General features: G+C 38.5%; 1 protein-coding gene across 2 annotated transcripts in view; it reads left to right on the top strand.

Moving 5' to 3' along the window:
• LOC127431022 (G protein-coupled receptor kinase 6) overlaps positions 1 to 15315 on the top strand; it is an 87376-nt gene that overhangs the window by 58532 nt on the left and 13529 nt on the right. Inside the window, exons 4-12 of one of the 2 annotated variants that reach the window (XM_051681209.1) lie at positions 3151 to 3228; positions 4463 to 4563; positions 5762 to 5854; positions 6718 to 6781; positions 9396 to 9536; positions 10243 to 10433; positions 11904 to 11941; positions 12710 to 12799; positions 12891 to 13099. In XM_051681209.1, the coding sequence (XP_051537169.1) occupies positions 3151 to 3228; positions 4463 to 4563; positions 5762 to 5854; positions 6718 to 6781; positions 9396 to 9536; positions 10243 to 10433; positions 11904 to 11941; positions 12710 to 12799; positions 12891 to 13099 (1005 nt within the window). The remainder of the gene's footprint in view (positions 1 to 3150; positions 3229 to 4462; positions 4564 to 5761; positions 5855 to 6717; positions 6782 to 9395; positions 9537 to 10242; positions 10434 to 11903; positions 11942 to 12709; positions 12800 to 12890; positions 13100 to 15315) is intronic. The other variant, XM_051681210.1, reaches the window with a different exon arrangement.

Consider the following 15315-nt stretch of genomic DNA (forward strand, 5'->3'; position numbering starts at 1 on the left):
TGTTTTGCCCTGCTTTTGCTATAATTATATAGTGTAATACAGATTTATCATACAAATAGAATAAATGGACACTAATAATTTTTTGTTTGTTTTGTTTGTTGTGTTTTGCATATTTTGCGTTTATTTTTCCCCACCCTGAAGTCATCCCGTGTGCTGTTTTTTTGACACCCCTGCTTTGCAGGAATTCAATGCTTCATCATAAAGGTTTCAAAATAAGGCATTGTGTAAATATTCCCTCATGTTTGTATGTAGTTATGTCATCCTCAGCTTTTTTGTGATAGAATGAAAAATCCTTTATTATTTCACTTCACTTCACTTTTATTGTCACACAACCATATACACAAGTGCAATAGTGGGTGAAAGTCTTGGGTGCAGTTCCAAGCAACATAGCAGTCATGACATTGATGAGACATATACCAATTTACAATAAACAGATTTATATATCTAATATACACATAATTACACACAACACAATATACAAATAATAATATACAATATACAGTATACAATACACACAATATAGAATACACATACACACAATATAGAATACACAGTATACAATATAGAATACACAGTATACAATAAAAATAGTATAAATAGTATATATAAAATATACAGTAGGTTGTATTGCACTGTATTGACATTCAGGCTGTCGGCTGATAGTCAGTTGCCAGTGTATTGTTAAGAGAGAATATAATTTAAGACAGTCCAGTGTGAGATAATAAGATTAATAAAGTGCAGTGCTGATGTATATTGATCGTGAGAGATCAAGAGTTCAGAAGTCTGATTGCTTGGGGGAAGAAGCTGTCATGAAGTCGGCTGGTGCAGGTCCTGATGCTGCAATACCGCCTGCCTGATGGTAGCAGTGAGAGCAGCCCATGGCTTGGGTGGCTGGAGTCTCTGATGATCCTCCAAGCTTTTTTCACACACTGCCTGGTATAGATGTCCTGGAGGGAGGGAAGCTCACCTCCGATGATGTGTCTGGCAGTTCGCACCACCCTTTGCAGGGCTTTGCGGTTGTGGGCGGTGCTATTGCCGTACCAGGCAGTGATGCAGCCAGTCAGGATGCTCTCTACAGTGCTGGTGTAGAACCGTGTGAGGATGTGGCGGTTCATTCCAAACTTCCTCAGCCGTCTCAGGAAGAAGAGGCGCTGATGAGCCTTCTTCACAACGGCCTCAGTGTGGACAGACCATGTGAGTTCCTCAGTGATGTGGACACCGAGGAACTTGAAGCTGCTGACTCTCTACACCGGTGCTCCATTGATGGTGATGGGGCTGTGTTCTCTGTTTTTTCTCCTTAAGTCCACCACAAGCTCCTTTGTCTTACTGACGTTGAGGGAGAGGTTGTGCTCCTGACACCAGCATGTCAGAGTGAGCACCTCCTCTCTGTAGGCCATTTCATCATTGTCAGTGATCAGACCTACCACCGTCGTATCATCAGCAAACTTAATGATGGCATTGGAGCTATGTGTTGCCACACAGTCATGTGTGTACAGGGAATACAGGAGTGGGCTGAGAACACAGCCCTGCGGGGCTCCATTGTTGAGGGTCAGTGATGAGGAGATGTTGCTGCCCATTCTAACCACCTGGCGTCTGCTTGACAGGAAGTCCAGGATCCAGCTGGACAGCGAGCTGTTTAAGCCCAGAGCCCGGAGTTTCTCATCAAGCTTGGAGGGCACTATGGTGTTAAATGCTGAGCTGTAGTCTACAAACAGCATTCTCACATAAGTGTTCCTTTTTTCCAGGTGGGAGAAAAGGTGGCAGTGTGTATTGTAGATGCAATGGCATCATCAGTGGAGCGGTTGTTGTGGTAAGCAAACTGCAATGGGTCCAGTGATGGAGGCAGCACAGAGCAGATGTAATCTCTGATTAGTCTCTTAAAGAATTTGCTGATGATGGGGGTCAGAGCAACAGGACGGCAGTCACTTAAGCTAGTGATTTTGGATTGCTTTGGTACAGGCACAATGGTGGACGTTTTAAAGCATGTGGGGACCACAGCCAAGGAGAGGGAAAGGTTGAAAATGTCCGTAAAAACACCAGCCAGTTGGTTTGCGCACGCTCTGATGACGCGGCCCGGAATGCCGTCTGGACCCACGGCTTTACGGATATTCACCCGTCGGAAGGATTGGGTTACATCCGCTACAGAGACGGAGAGTGAACTAACCTCTGTAGCTTCGGCCGCGAGAGCTCTCTCCGCGAGGGCGATGTTATTTCCCTCGAAACAACCATAAAAAGTATTTAGCTCATCCGGGAGAGAGGCAGTTCATGGCGGGTTTTTATTCCCTTTAAAGTCCATGATGATATTAATTCCCTGCCACATGCTTCTGGAGTTGGTGGTGTTAAACTGTCCTTCAATCTTGTCCCTGTACTGGCGTTTGGCTGCTCTGATAGTTTTGCGGAGTGCATAACTGGTTTGTTTATGCTCCTCCGCCTTCCCGGAATTAAAAGTGGAGGTCCGCGCATCAAGTGCAGCGCGAACATCGCTATTTATCCATGGCTTCTGGTTGGGGTATATCCATATTGTTTTGGTCGGAACAACATCCTCTATGCACTTTCTGATGAAACACGTTACACTATCAGTGTACACCTCGATGTCATCATCAGAGGTGGACCGGAACATCTCCCAGTCCGCGTGATCAAAACAGTCTTGTAGTGTGGAGTCTGATTGGTCCGACCAGCACTGGATCGTTCTGAGGGTGGGTGCTTCCTGTTTCAGTTTCTGCCTGTAAGCGTATTTAGTTAGTTTGTAATTTATTTTAACTGTTAATGTTATAAAACCAGTTTTTGATGAATCACTTTGTTCTCTGGCATGGTGATGCTGTGAAATTATGTTGAAATCAACTGAACAGACTAATAATCTAATAATGTTTTCTGACACATCATGATATTCTTGGATGAATCATAGACATATTTGTTTCCACAGCTTTTCTCAGGCTTACAAATTCATTTGTGACATTTGAAAAGATCAAATATGATGTCAAAAATGTCATCACACATGTAGTGTAGTAGAATGTAGCTGGGTTTTTATTCTTGTTCAAGCCAGAGACAGCTAAATATATACGATGAATATTTAAATGATAGAAAATGTGTAAATAATAAGGAATATAGAATATTACAAATATTACAGCTAATGTTTCTCCATCGTTTCAGGCAGAGTATGGAGTGGCGCCTGATGAGAAGAGGAAGGAATGTGGGCAGGAACTCCTCGACAAGTACCTCAACCCAAAGGTAAGTGAACAGTAGCACAGGAACCAACAAAATGAACCCAGACAGGGACATCAAGCCTGTATCACCCTGAATGGGTTTATTTTGTGATAATCTAGGGTTAAATTGGGATGTGGACAAATCTAGTGATAAGTCTGGGGCCCCTGCTGAAAAGCTTAACCAGCAGAATGAATTAAATGATTAATTAAAAAACAGTGTGCATCTAGGAAAGGGACAAGTTTCCCTGTGCTGCTCTACACAATACTGCTTCCCAATTTAACCCTTTATTATAATGTCCAGCTGACTGTATTTTATCCCGTTTGTATCCTGGCTACTTGCCAAACAAATAAATGTACAGGAAATATTGATTAGAGCTTATTTTGTTATGTCAGAAGAAACAGACTGCGGAGTGATGCTAAAGGTCAATTGTCCGGATTAGCAGTCATTATAGAACAATATTTGACTGCAGAATGCCACAATTTACCAAACACTATCAAGTATTCCAAAGAACAGTCTAATAATTGTATTTATATAGGATACTGAATTAGAGGGTAATTTTTGTATGTGCGTTTCAGAAAGTTATAATTAAGATTTAATTTAAATTATTCACAGAAACTTTTCACTGATGTCATGTCTTTTTAATTATGTTTGTTGAATTTTCAAGTCCATGTACAGTAAAATGCAGAAGTTTTAGGCACTTGTGAAAAACTTTCAAAGTGAGGATTTCTTAAAAAAAATAATGACATAAATAATTTTCATTTATCAATTAACGTCATACAAAGTCCAGTACACAGAAAAAGAGCTAAATCAATATTTGGTGTGAACACTTTTGCCTTCAAAACAGCACCAATTCTAGGTACACCTGGATACAGTTTCTCTTGGTTGTTGGCAAATAGGATGTTCCAAGTTTGTTGGAGAATTCACTACAGTTCTTCTATCTATTTCGACTGTTTCAGTTGCTTCTGTCTCTTTATGTAATCTCAGACTGACACAATGTTCAGTGGGGGGCTCTGTGAGGGCCATGACATCTGTTGCAGGGCTCCCTGTTCTTCTATTCTAATCTTTTCTATTTGCAAAAGTAATGTTTGGGAGTCTAACATTTATATTTCCTATTGACACACTAAAGCTGAAGATATAAATAACCATCTTAAGACAAATGCTTTTGTGAAACATCTTATGTGCCTAAGACTTTTGCACAGTACTGTATGTATGTACTAAATATGTTATTAGATATTTTCAGTTGTGTATGTGTCTATAGTCAGAGGACTGCATTCCTGAGATATCAGGGGAGATGGTGACTAAGTGTGCAGAACGCTTGCAACAGGAAGCATGTAAAGAGCTCTTCATGGAGTGCACCAAGTGAGTCCTTTAGACCAAAATCATTAGATGGTACTTGTGGATACTGATGTACTGCCACTGCATAACAAACACACCGCATTTGCCTACTTCCCTACTATAAAGTTTGCCAAAAGCAGTACGTCAGTTGAGTAGGGTGTACTATTACTTTTTTAAGTGACCAGAGTTACAATATTTGCCTGGTGGATGATAAAAACAAACAATTTTATTTTTCTTTAGAATAGTGTGTATTGATGAATAGTGCACAGTAAGACCAGGGACATTCATTAAAGGAAATAGGGTCAGTTAAAGACTCTAGATATGTTGTTTAAAGGGATAGTTCAGCCAAATATGAAAATTCTCTCATCATTTACTCACCCTCAAGCCATCCCAGATGTGTATGACTTTCTTCTGCTGAACACAAATGAAGATTTTTAGAAGAATATTTTAGCTCTATAGGTCAATACAATGGAAGTGAATGGTGATCAAAACTTTGAAGCTTCAAAAAGCACATAAAGGCAGCATAGAAGTAATCCATACGACTCTAATGGTTAAATCCGTGTCTTCAAAAGCGATATGATAGGTGTGGGTGAGAAACAGATCAATATTTAAGTCCTTTTTTATTATAAATCTCCACGTTCACTTTCACATTCTTCTTCTTTTGTTGTTTGTCGATTCTCATTCTTTGTGCATATCGCCACCTACTGGTTGAGGCTGGTCATAGGTGAAGATTAATAGTAAAAAAGGACTTTTTTTTCTCACCCACACCTATCACATAGCTTCAGAAGATATAAATTTAACCTCTGGAGTCTTATGGATTAGCCTACTTTTGCTGCCTTTATGTGCTTTTTGGAGCTTCAAAGTTTTGATCACCATTCACTTGCATTGTATGGACCTACAGAACTGAGATATTCTTCTAAAAATCTTCATTTCTGTTCTGCAGCAGAAAGAAAGTAATACACATCTGGAATGGCATAAGGGTGAGTAAATGATGAGAGAATTTTCACTTTTGGGTGAACTATCCCTTTTACTGAATGTAAGAGCAGACTTGTGGAAGCTGTTTATTTTAATGTCACTTGATTGATTGATTTACCCTTTTTACCTTAGCAGGGTGTTTTTGTATGGACTAAATGGCTCATTGAATCAGGGTGTGAGAGAAAAATAGTATTTTTAGTGTCTAGTCTGATTTCTTGTAATACTTTCTCTGAATGTGTTCTGCTAGACTGATCCATGACTACCTGAGTGTGGCCCCTTTCGCAGACTACCTCGATAGTATGTACTACTGTCGCTTCTTACAGTGGAAATGGCTTGAAAGGTATAAACAGAACCTCAGTGCATTTTAGTGTTTAGAATGTATGAACACAATGATTTTCTGTATTTCTGTGCTCTCCTGAGAGTATTAAAGGTATAGTTCACCCAAAAATAAAAATTATTTCATCATTTACTCACCCTCATGTTGTTCCAAGCCCGTATGACTTTCTTTTTTCAGTGGAACACAAAATTAGATATTAGGCAGAATTTTAGCCTCAGTCACCATTCATTTTCATTCTATGGAAAAAAGATGCAATGAAAATGATTGGTGACTGAGGCTTAAATTCTGCATGAAATCTCATTTTGTGTTCCATTGAAAAAAGAAAGTCATGTGGGTTTGGAACAACTTGAGGGTGAGTAAATGATGACAGAATTTTTATTTTTGGGTGAACTATCCCTTAAAATTATATAAATTAGATGTAGCTAAGAACTTTTTCTTTACTGCCAAGTAAAGTCTAATTATTCCTTTGGGTGCCATGATTTATTTATTAAGCTAAACTTATACAAACCAGATCTGAACTCTGAACTCACTATTTATTTACTTTTAGTCATAAAAATGTACAATTCCCATCCAGACCATTTCACAGAGAAGAACATGATATGCCGGAACAAAGACTTTCAGTCTTATATATACACATTATGAGCCCAGTAATACACTAGACATCTACTGAATAAAAAGAAGAATTTTTATTTTTTTAGTTAGACTGAAGCCATGCATTTCAACATTGTGCATCAGTGTCTCTTAAGATTCTTGTGAAGTGGAAGTGATTTTACTGTGAGTGTATGATCTAATTAAATAAGAAAGGGTGATAATTCCTTTTTGTGATTTGCAACTTTTGTTTATTATTCTCTTCCTCTCCATGACAGACAGCCAGTCACAAAAAACACATTCCGTCAGTACAGGGTTTTGGGAAAGGGTGGATTTGGCGAGGTGAGTATGAAATTATTTTAAAGGGATAGTTCACCCAAAATGTTTTATTCTGTCATCATTTACTCACCCTCATGTTGTTGCAAACCTGTTTGACTTTCTTTCATGGAACACAAATGGAGATTTTTGGCAGTATGTTCATCTCAGTCATCATTCACTTTCATTTCATTTTTTTTTATTTTTCCATACAATAAAAGTCAATGGTGACTGAGACTAATATTTTGCCTAACTTATTTATTCCCAAGATATAAATAAAAAAGTAATTCGGGGTTGAAGCGGCATGATGACAGATGTTGATTCTTGGGTGAACTCAAGCATTGGATGTTTATGGCAGAAATATTTTGGGGTGTTATTAATTTTACAATGCCACTAAATCAACAGCTATCTGTCCATTCCAAGGCTACGGCTATATTCTAGTGTTGTTACGCTATTAGCCGTAAATCCTTCAGATTATCATATGTACTGACACTCAATGGAGCCAGATATTGGGAAAGTGTGTCTCCAATGATATGTCTCCTAGATAAGCTATCATATTGAGTCTTTATTACCCTCCGCTACCCCGTGGAAGGTCCTTTGGGGGAAATTTTATGAAGCCTGTTAATGGTGCAATCAGTAATTATTTCCTGATTAAAAAAGTTGTACTCTTAAAGAAATGAATTGTAATTTTGAAACGTATGTATAAAATCATGACCACTCACATGAGATGAGGACTCCAGTCATATCAGTAACCTTATAAATGCTGTTTTAGTCTACATAGAGAGGGTCCCCTCATGGGGGCTGCCATGTTATGGTCACATGACCAGCGGAATACTGATTGTTTCATCTTGATAACCACCCTGTTATTGGAAACTATCACTCATGGATTAAATTAAGCATGGCTGACTGTGAATGGTGAATTTCTACAATGGCATTTGTAACTCAAAACTATTTATTTTGAATGATGCTGCATCCACATCACTAGGTGTCACTGTGAGTCTAAGACAACTTATTCAAAAAATGACTGAGTGCACCTTAAAGGGCTAGTTCATTTTTCACCCCAAAAGCAAGAATTAATTGTACTTTGTACAAAGAAAATGAAGCCTATTTTAGGAACATACATATTTATTGCATTGTGACATTAATTTGATGACAGTTAAGCACTTTGAAAAAAATCTCATTCTCATTATTGGAATCCCCAAAAAGCATTATTTTTATTAGTTGTATTTGTTTTAATGCCTTTATGCTGATTTTAAAATAATAAATTTTTTTTTAATCAAAATAACTGTTGCAGTAACATGAGTCTAATGAGAATTCTTGAAAGTTAAAACATTCTACGGTATTAAGGACAGGGTTAAATGTCATAAAAAATAATCTCTCAATGCAAAAGAAAGTCATACTTGTCCTAAAAATAGGCTTCATTTCCTATTAGCCAGAAAACAATATCTTTATATATATATATATATATATATATATATATATATATATATATATATATATATATATGTGTGTGTGTGTATGTGTGTGTGTGTGTGTGTGTGTATGTGTGTGTGTGTGTGTGTGTGTGTGTATGAATTACACGGGCATGTTTTCATGAAATTTGCCCTTTTAAGGAATACATTCAAGATAATAAATCCCACCACACCAGCCACAGTATTATCCTGAAATATCTCCTTGTACACTGACTAGTTCTCTTTTAAGCTGATTTGTGTCATTTTTCAATGTTAAAATTCTTTCTTGTGTATCAGCTTAAAGTTAACCAATTGTTAACTATAAGTAAGCCATTTGTAGGTTTATTTAACCTAAAAGTGTAACACTGTGGCTCTGTGGAGATTTAAAATAATTCTTCAGTGTATTTAAGCAGCCGATCTATCCAACACAGAAACATTGGCTTGACCAGTGGTATGAGTTTGGGGCAGGGCTATCTTTTTGTCAAACCAATGGAAGATGCAGGGAATTTTTATTTGAAAATTGCAATTCCGTTTGGTGATGCTAGCATCGCAGAAATTACACACTTCAGCTTTAACCTAAACATTTAAAACTAACATAAAGGGACAGTTCACCCAAAAATGAAAATTCTCTCATCTACTCACCCTCATGCCATCCCAGATGTGTATGACTTTCTTCTGCTGAACACAAACAAAGATTTTTAGTAGAATATCTCAGCTCTGTAGGTCCATACAATGCAAGTGAATGGTCACCTGAACTTTGAAGCTCTAATAAGCACATAAAGGCAGCATAAAATTAATCCATATGACTCCAGTCATTAAATCCATGCCTTCTGAAGTGATACGTTAGGTGTTATCCAATAGGATATGACAGATACGCGGCCTCTCGCGTCATGCAAGCACATTTGCTTGTTCACGCGAGAACAACACTGTGCTTCCGTATTTTTCCGTGCACACGGCTGTTGTTGCGCGACATCTGGTCATATGGATTACTTTTGTGCTGTATTTATGTGCTTTTTGGAGCTTCAGAGTTTTGGACCCTGATGACTTGCATTGGATTGACCATTTCTTTACTATTTACTATTTCTTAACTACTCCCTTAACAATATTTTCATGATAAAAGAGTTGTTTATTTGACAGAATTATATTTGAATGGCTCTCACAGTTCTCCCTTCTGTGTTTTTGTACTCAAGGTCTGCGCATGCCAGGTGCGGGCCACAGGGAAGATGTACGCCTGCAAAAAGCTGGAGAAGAAACGGATCAAAAAGAGGAAAGGGGAGTCCATGGCCCTAAACGAAAAGCAGATTCTGGAGAAAGTTAACAGTCGGTTTGTTGTAAGCATCTGAAGTGCTCTTGTTTTGCCTGATCTTAAGTGTGATAGCTGTTTTCTCAGCTGTCTTTTTTGAGCGTCACCTTATTTTCCATCTTTAAAATTGTATCACAGATGTTATCTATGAAAACACAAAGAAAGACGATTTAGTTCTGACGTATTGAGAGAAAGGCTAGACGAGGCTACACTTCTGCTTTAGGTCTGATTAGCTCACAGCGGCTCTTCCTTTAGCCATTTCCTGTGAGACTAGCTCTGAGTGGCACTATTCTCATTCTAGACCTTAAAATGGTAGCTGTTTATATTCAGATTTTGAAGTCTTTTTTTTTTCAGTCTTTTTCTTCAGTCTTTTTTCTGTCTGTACAGTAAAAATCGTTGATTCAACAAATTGCATTAATTGAATCTTTTCAAAAATGAATTTCTTTTCATCGAATTCAAGAGATCCAACAGTCTCTCACAGCCGTGAAGTTTTGAAGTCTTGACAGTAACCTCGAGTTTAATGAAATAATAACATTGTTTTCGGAATTTGTGTGTCCATTGGCCTGACCTCAAGCATGCTATTTTGAGTTGTTTTGTTTGGCCGTTTCTATCAGGATTTTCTCTTAATTTCTCCTCTGTATATATACTTTCCCACACAGTCAGTATGTCATCTTTAAAACATTATAATTCTGTTTTAAAATCATTGTGATGTACCTTTCTGCTTTCCTCTGTAGGTGAGTCTCGCTTACGCATATGAGACAAAAGACGCCCTGTGTTTAGTCCTAACGCTGATGAACGGAGGGGACCTGAAGTTTCATATCTACCACATGGGAGAGGCAGGTTTTGACGAGAAGCGGGCCGTGTTCTACGCTGCTGAGATTGGCTGTGGTTTAGAAGATCTCCATCGGGAGAGGATAGTGTACAGGTGAGAAGATTCAGTCGGAATGTTGGTTTAAATGAACCGTGAATTTAAAAAAATTACAGCTGTACATCGATTATGAATTTTAATGAGAAGTTATTACATTTTATGGTTAATAATTAAATAAATAAATAATTATTTCCAGAGAAAAGCCTCAAATGAAGATTATTCATTACACACATTGCATTACTGTGGCAGTTGAGACAATACACACATTACCAAAAGGAGCATTAGAAATAAAAAATATTCTTAAAGGAATATTCTGGGTTCAATACAAGTTAAGCTCAATCGACAGCATTTGTTGCATAATGTTGATTACCACAAAAATTAATTTAGACTCGTCCCCTTTTCTTTAAAAAAAGCAAAAATCGAGGTTCTTACAATGGAAGTAAATGGGGACAATGGAAGTGAATGGGGCCAATTTATGGAGGGTTTAATGGCAGAAATGTGACACTTATAATTTTATAGAAGCACTTGCATTAATTCTTCTGTTAAAACTTGTGTATTATTTGTGCTGTAATGTTGTTCAAATTGTCATTTTTACAGTCATTTTAGGTTTTGTTGACATTACATTGTCATGGCAACAAAGTTGTAAAATTGGCTATAAATTTACACAGAAAAGGTTAGTAAGTGATTTTATCACACTAAAATTACGTTTACATACATATTGTTTATGTCTTGTAGCTATACTTTTGAAAAAGTATTTTAATGTTCAAAAATTTGCCCCCATTCACTTCCTTTGTAAGTGCCTCACTGTAACTCGATTTTTGCTTTTATTTTTTAAAGAAAAGGAGGAACGAGTCAAAATTAATTTTTGGTGGTAATCAACATTACGCCACAAATGCTGTCGATTGAGCTAAACTTGTATTGAACCAGAATATTCCTTTAATATAGTTTTATTTCAACATTCAATACCAGCCTATTTCTAGCTACAGTCCACAGCAAATCTATTTAGCAGTCGAGTTTGACAATCAGTTGGTCTGCAATATATTTTTTAATTTGTTATTCAATGCAAACATGCATAAGAACGTTAGAGAAAATGTTTTGGCCATTGCACTGAATCAGTGTTTTTTTTCAGTGTCTTGCGCCATGACCGCTACATTTTTACCACAGTTTGTCAACTATTAATGATGTCTCTCGTCCCCTGTATTCTGTTTTATTCCATTGCACTCCATCTAGTATGGTTTGGCAGGGTGCGTTCCCTGTTGTTTACTCGCAAAAACATGAAGGTGGTAATTGAAGCTTGAATTGCTCTGATGATAGCAAAATATCTGCTTATGTAATTTATATATAGGCAAAGGAACACAATTTTATTTTATTTTTTATAAGATTTCAAAAATATGTTGTTTTTTTTTATGAGTTATTCTTAATTAATATATAATAAATTGTGCTGTTAAAGTGACAGCCCTAAATAACTAATTGATTAGAGACTGAAGATTGACCTATGTGATTCTTTATTATTTTATCTTCTGACAGGGATTTGAAGCCAGAAAATATACTATTGGACGATCATGGTAAGTCAGTATCTGATATATCCGATATGATCAACTAACTAAGGACAGGGTTCAGTGTTATGAAAATAAAAACACATTTCTTGAAGAAAAATGGAATCTCATTCTAAGCTGTACCACTTATGTTTGCCACAAGAGGAAGTAGACCACCATAAGAGAATAACACAACCATAAGAGAATATGTATACAAGTATACATATGTATACAAGGTATTTTGTTTCGAGTTTTGAAATAATCAGGTCCTGCCCAAAACTTCTTCTGAACTTACAAGTGGTTTTGCTTGCAGAGACAGCTAAAAAAGGCCCTGATACTGAAAACACAACCATAATGACCTCTCTGGAGAACACTTCTCTATATGAATAAATCTCTCCAGAGGAATCAGTGTAGCAGCTGTATGATCAAATGAGTTTGTTTGTTAATGCTGATGACAGGTGACAGTATTTAAGTTGTTATTCACTGGAAATCTTCCCCTTGATTGCAGCTCTCAAATCTGATTTGCGCTTGCATTTGGTTATGTGCCTTACATTCTCTAGCCACTATACACTTCAGTTGTTTCGGAAAAGAGCAGCATGAACATTCTTTAAAAAATCTCCTTTTGTGTTCCATGGAAGAAATTCATATGGGTTTGGAATGAAATTATGACAGAATTAAAATTTTTGGTTGAACTGTTCCTTTAAGCAATGTTTGTGTCAATAACAAAAACACTGAAAGATATTATTTTAGCATATTTGCCTTTGGAGGAATGAATATAACTGTGATGTTTTTCCTCAGGACATATACGTATATCAGATCTGGGCTTGGCTGTGCATGTACCAGAGGGTCAGACAATCAAAGGCCGGGTGGGCACTGTAGGGTACATGGGTATGTATGTTAGGTTATTATGCCCCAAACAATAAAATCAGCTTCTAATGCTGAAGTTTGCATGTGTTTGGATTGTGCCTGTTGGATTCAGCCCCAGAGGTGGTGAAGAATGAGCGTTATACATTCAATCCGGACTGGTGGGCTCTAGGCTGTCTCCTGTATGAAATGATCGAGGGCCAGTCCCCCTTTCAGCAGCGCAAGAAGAAAATTAAGCGAGAGGAGGTCGAGCGCCTGGTCAAAGAGGTGGAGGAGGAATATTCCAGCAAGTTTTCAGAGGATGCCAAGTCACTCTGTAAAATGGTCAGTGTCTTTACCATCATACTATTGAAATAATATATTCTGTAGAGCCTATCAAATATTCACTATTTAACCCTAACCTGGTGCGACAAAGGAAGATTCCAAGCGATTTGTTTCTGTTCATACTGACAGTGAAAATTAGCAAAAAATGTACAGCCAATCAGAACAGAGTGTCAACAAGTTCTCCATTTACATGCTTTCTTGCACTCATGACACACTGTACAGCTGAAGGTCAGAAAACTATGAATGTGTAACATGTATTTTCATGACTTCCATGATTCTTCTTCAGACTACATCCTATATGGTTTTCTATTAGGAACTTAAAGGATTATAATATAGGATGTCCCTCAACTTCCACAATCAATCTCTCCTTGTCCATATGTAATATACACAAGGAATGAGATTTTGGTCCAATGAGTTTTCTCTGTGGGTGAGGCTACCCACCACAATGCTGCAAAAATAAAAGACCTGTTCATATGAAGTCCAATTGTTTTATTTTTTTATTTTTTTTCAGTGCAAATTTTCGTTCAGTGTGAGCTTTTGAATTGGAACAATGTATTGCTATGGCGCTATTCACACCAGGTCCAACAAATCAACAAAACTAAAGAGCAGTCCTTTTTTTTACCTTTAAACTGGGAAGGAAACTGTCTGACCAATGAGATATGAGCTTTTTGTCATTTTGTTCATTTTGCTAATCAACTAGCAAACACTGTAATGACCTGATACCTCATATTTTATAATATACATCAGACCCTATTTTAAGACTGCTAACGCTTAGCGCAGCCAAAGTCAATGGGCATGGCCATGAAGTTTTAGTATTTTTGTGCAAGCATGCGCTAAGTCTAGCTGCAAGTGGGTTTGATGAAATCGCATGCGCAGCACACTAATGGGCTGGGTCATGTGTAAGTTTAATTCTATGGTACTTCTTCAAAAGAAGCGGCCCTCATTGAGACTGCGTGGGCATGAGTCTCAAGATACTGCGCTCCAGCATCACCCTTGTTCTGAGGGATGATTCAGCCTCATGCGCCCTCCCACCCACCTCCTCTGTGTTAAGTCCCGAGGGACTACATGAGGAGGTACGAAGGGGATCATGAGGTGAAGATGGATGATTTAGAGGAAGACCTCATGCCAGAGCAAGCCCCGTGAGTCTTCCGAGCATCAGACTTAGTGTCTTCACTGCTGCATTACAAACATGAAGACCTCCGGCCCTCCGTTTGGAGTGCACAGTCTAATCACATTTGGCAGCACTGACAATAGGGATGACGCCGTATGCATCACAGCTTCAGGCGAGTAGTCCATGGGAGAAGTCACCACTCCTTCCCCCACCGAGGGTGAGGAGTGTGCACAGGCCACCAATAAGGAGCTTCTTCGCGTCTTCGTGAAGGTGGTCGAAGAGCTCGGTTTAGAGTGGTCTCCTCCCGAAGAGCCGGAGAAATCCCGCTGGGACGAATGGTTCTTGCAGTCTGGCCACCGCCAGCAGACTGCAGCCCGAAGATGCTCCATTTTTCCCAGAGCTCCATAAAGAGCTCACAAAGACGCCTTGTCTCTGGTAGTGAGCGCATCAATGAGCCCGCTATCACGCTGCACAGATGTTTTGTGAGCCCTCAGAGGCGTATCAAATTGGGTGTTGAACACTATAGAGCACGGTTACATGATTCAATTTGTACACCGACCACCTCGCTTCAACGGCGTTCTGCAGTCTGTGGTCCCACCACAAGGCGCGCTGATATTGTGTGCAGAAATTCACAATCTCCTCGCAAAAAGAATGATAGAGACTGTTCCGAGCTGTGACGCGCATACTGGGGTTTACAGCCGCTATTTTCTTGTTCCAAAGAAGGGTGACGTGCTTTGGCCAATTCTAGATCTAAGACGCTTGAATTGTGCACTTGTGAAGTGCCCATTCAAAATGTTAACTCTGAAACAGATCTTATCGCACATCCATCCAGGGGACTGGTTTGCGTCAGTAGACCGGAAGGACGAGTACTTTCATGTACTGATTGCGCCGCATCACAGGTGGTTTTTGAGATTTGCGTTCGAGGGAACTGCGTATCAGTTCAAAGTCCTTCTGTTCGGATTGTCTCTGGCTCCCCGTACGTTCACGAAATGTATCAATTCGGCACTCGGCCCACTGAAGATGAACGGGATGTGCGTCTTGAAATACCTCAGCGATTGGCTTGTGCTAGCCCAGTTAGACTCTACTGAGCAAACACAGAGACTTA

Source organism: Myxocyprinus asiaticus, chromosome 40, assembly GCF_019703515.2.
Source record: "Myxocyprinus asiaticus isolate MX2 ecotype Aquarium Trade chromosome 40, UBuf_Myxa_2, whole genome shotgun sequence".
In the NCBI taxonomy this organism is placed as follows: Eukaryota; Metazoa; Chordata; class Actinopteri; order Cypriniformes; family Catostomidae; genus Myxocyprinus; species Myxocyprinus asiaticus.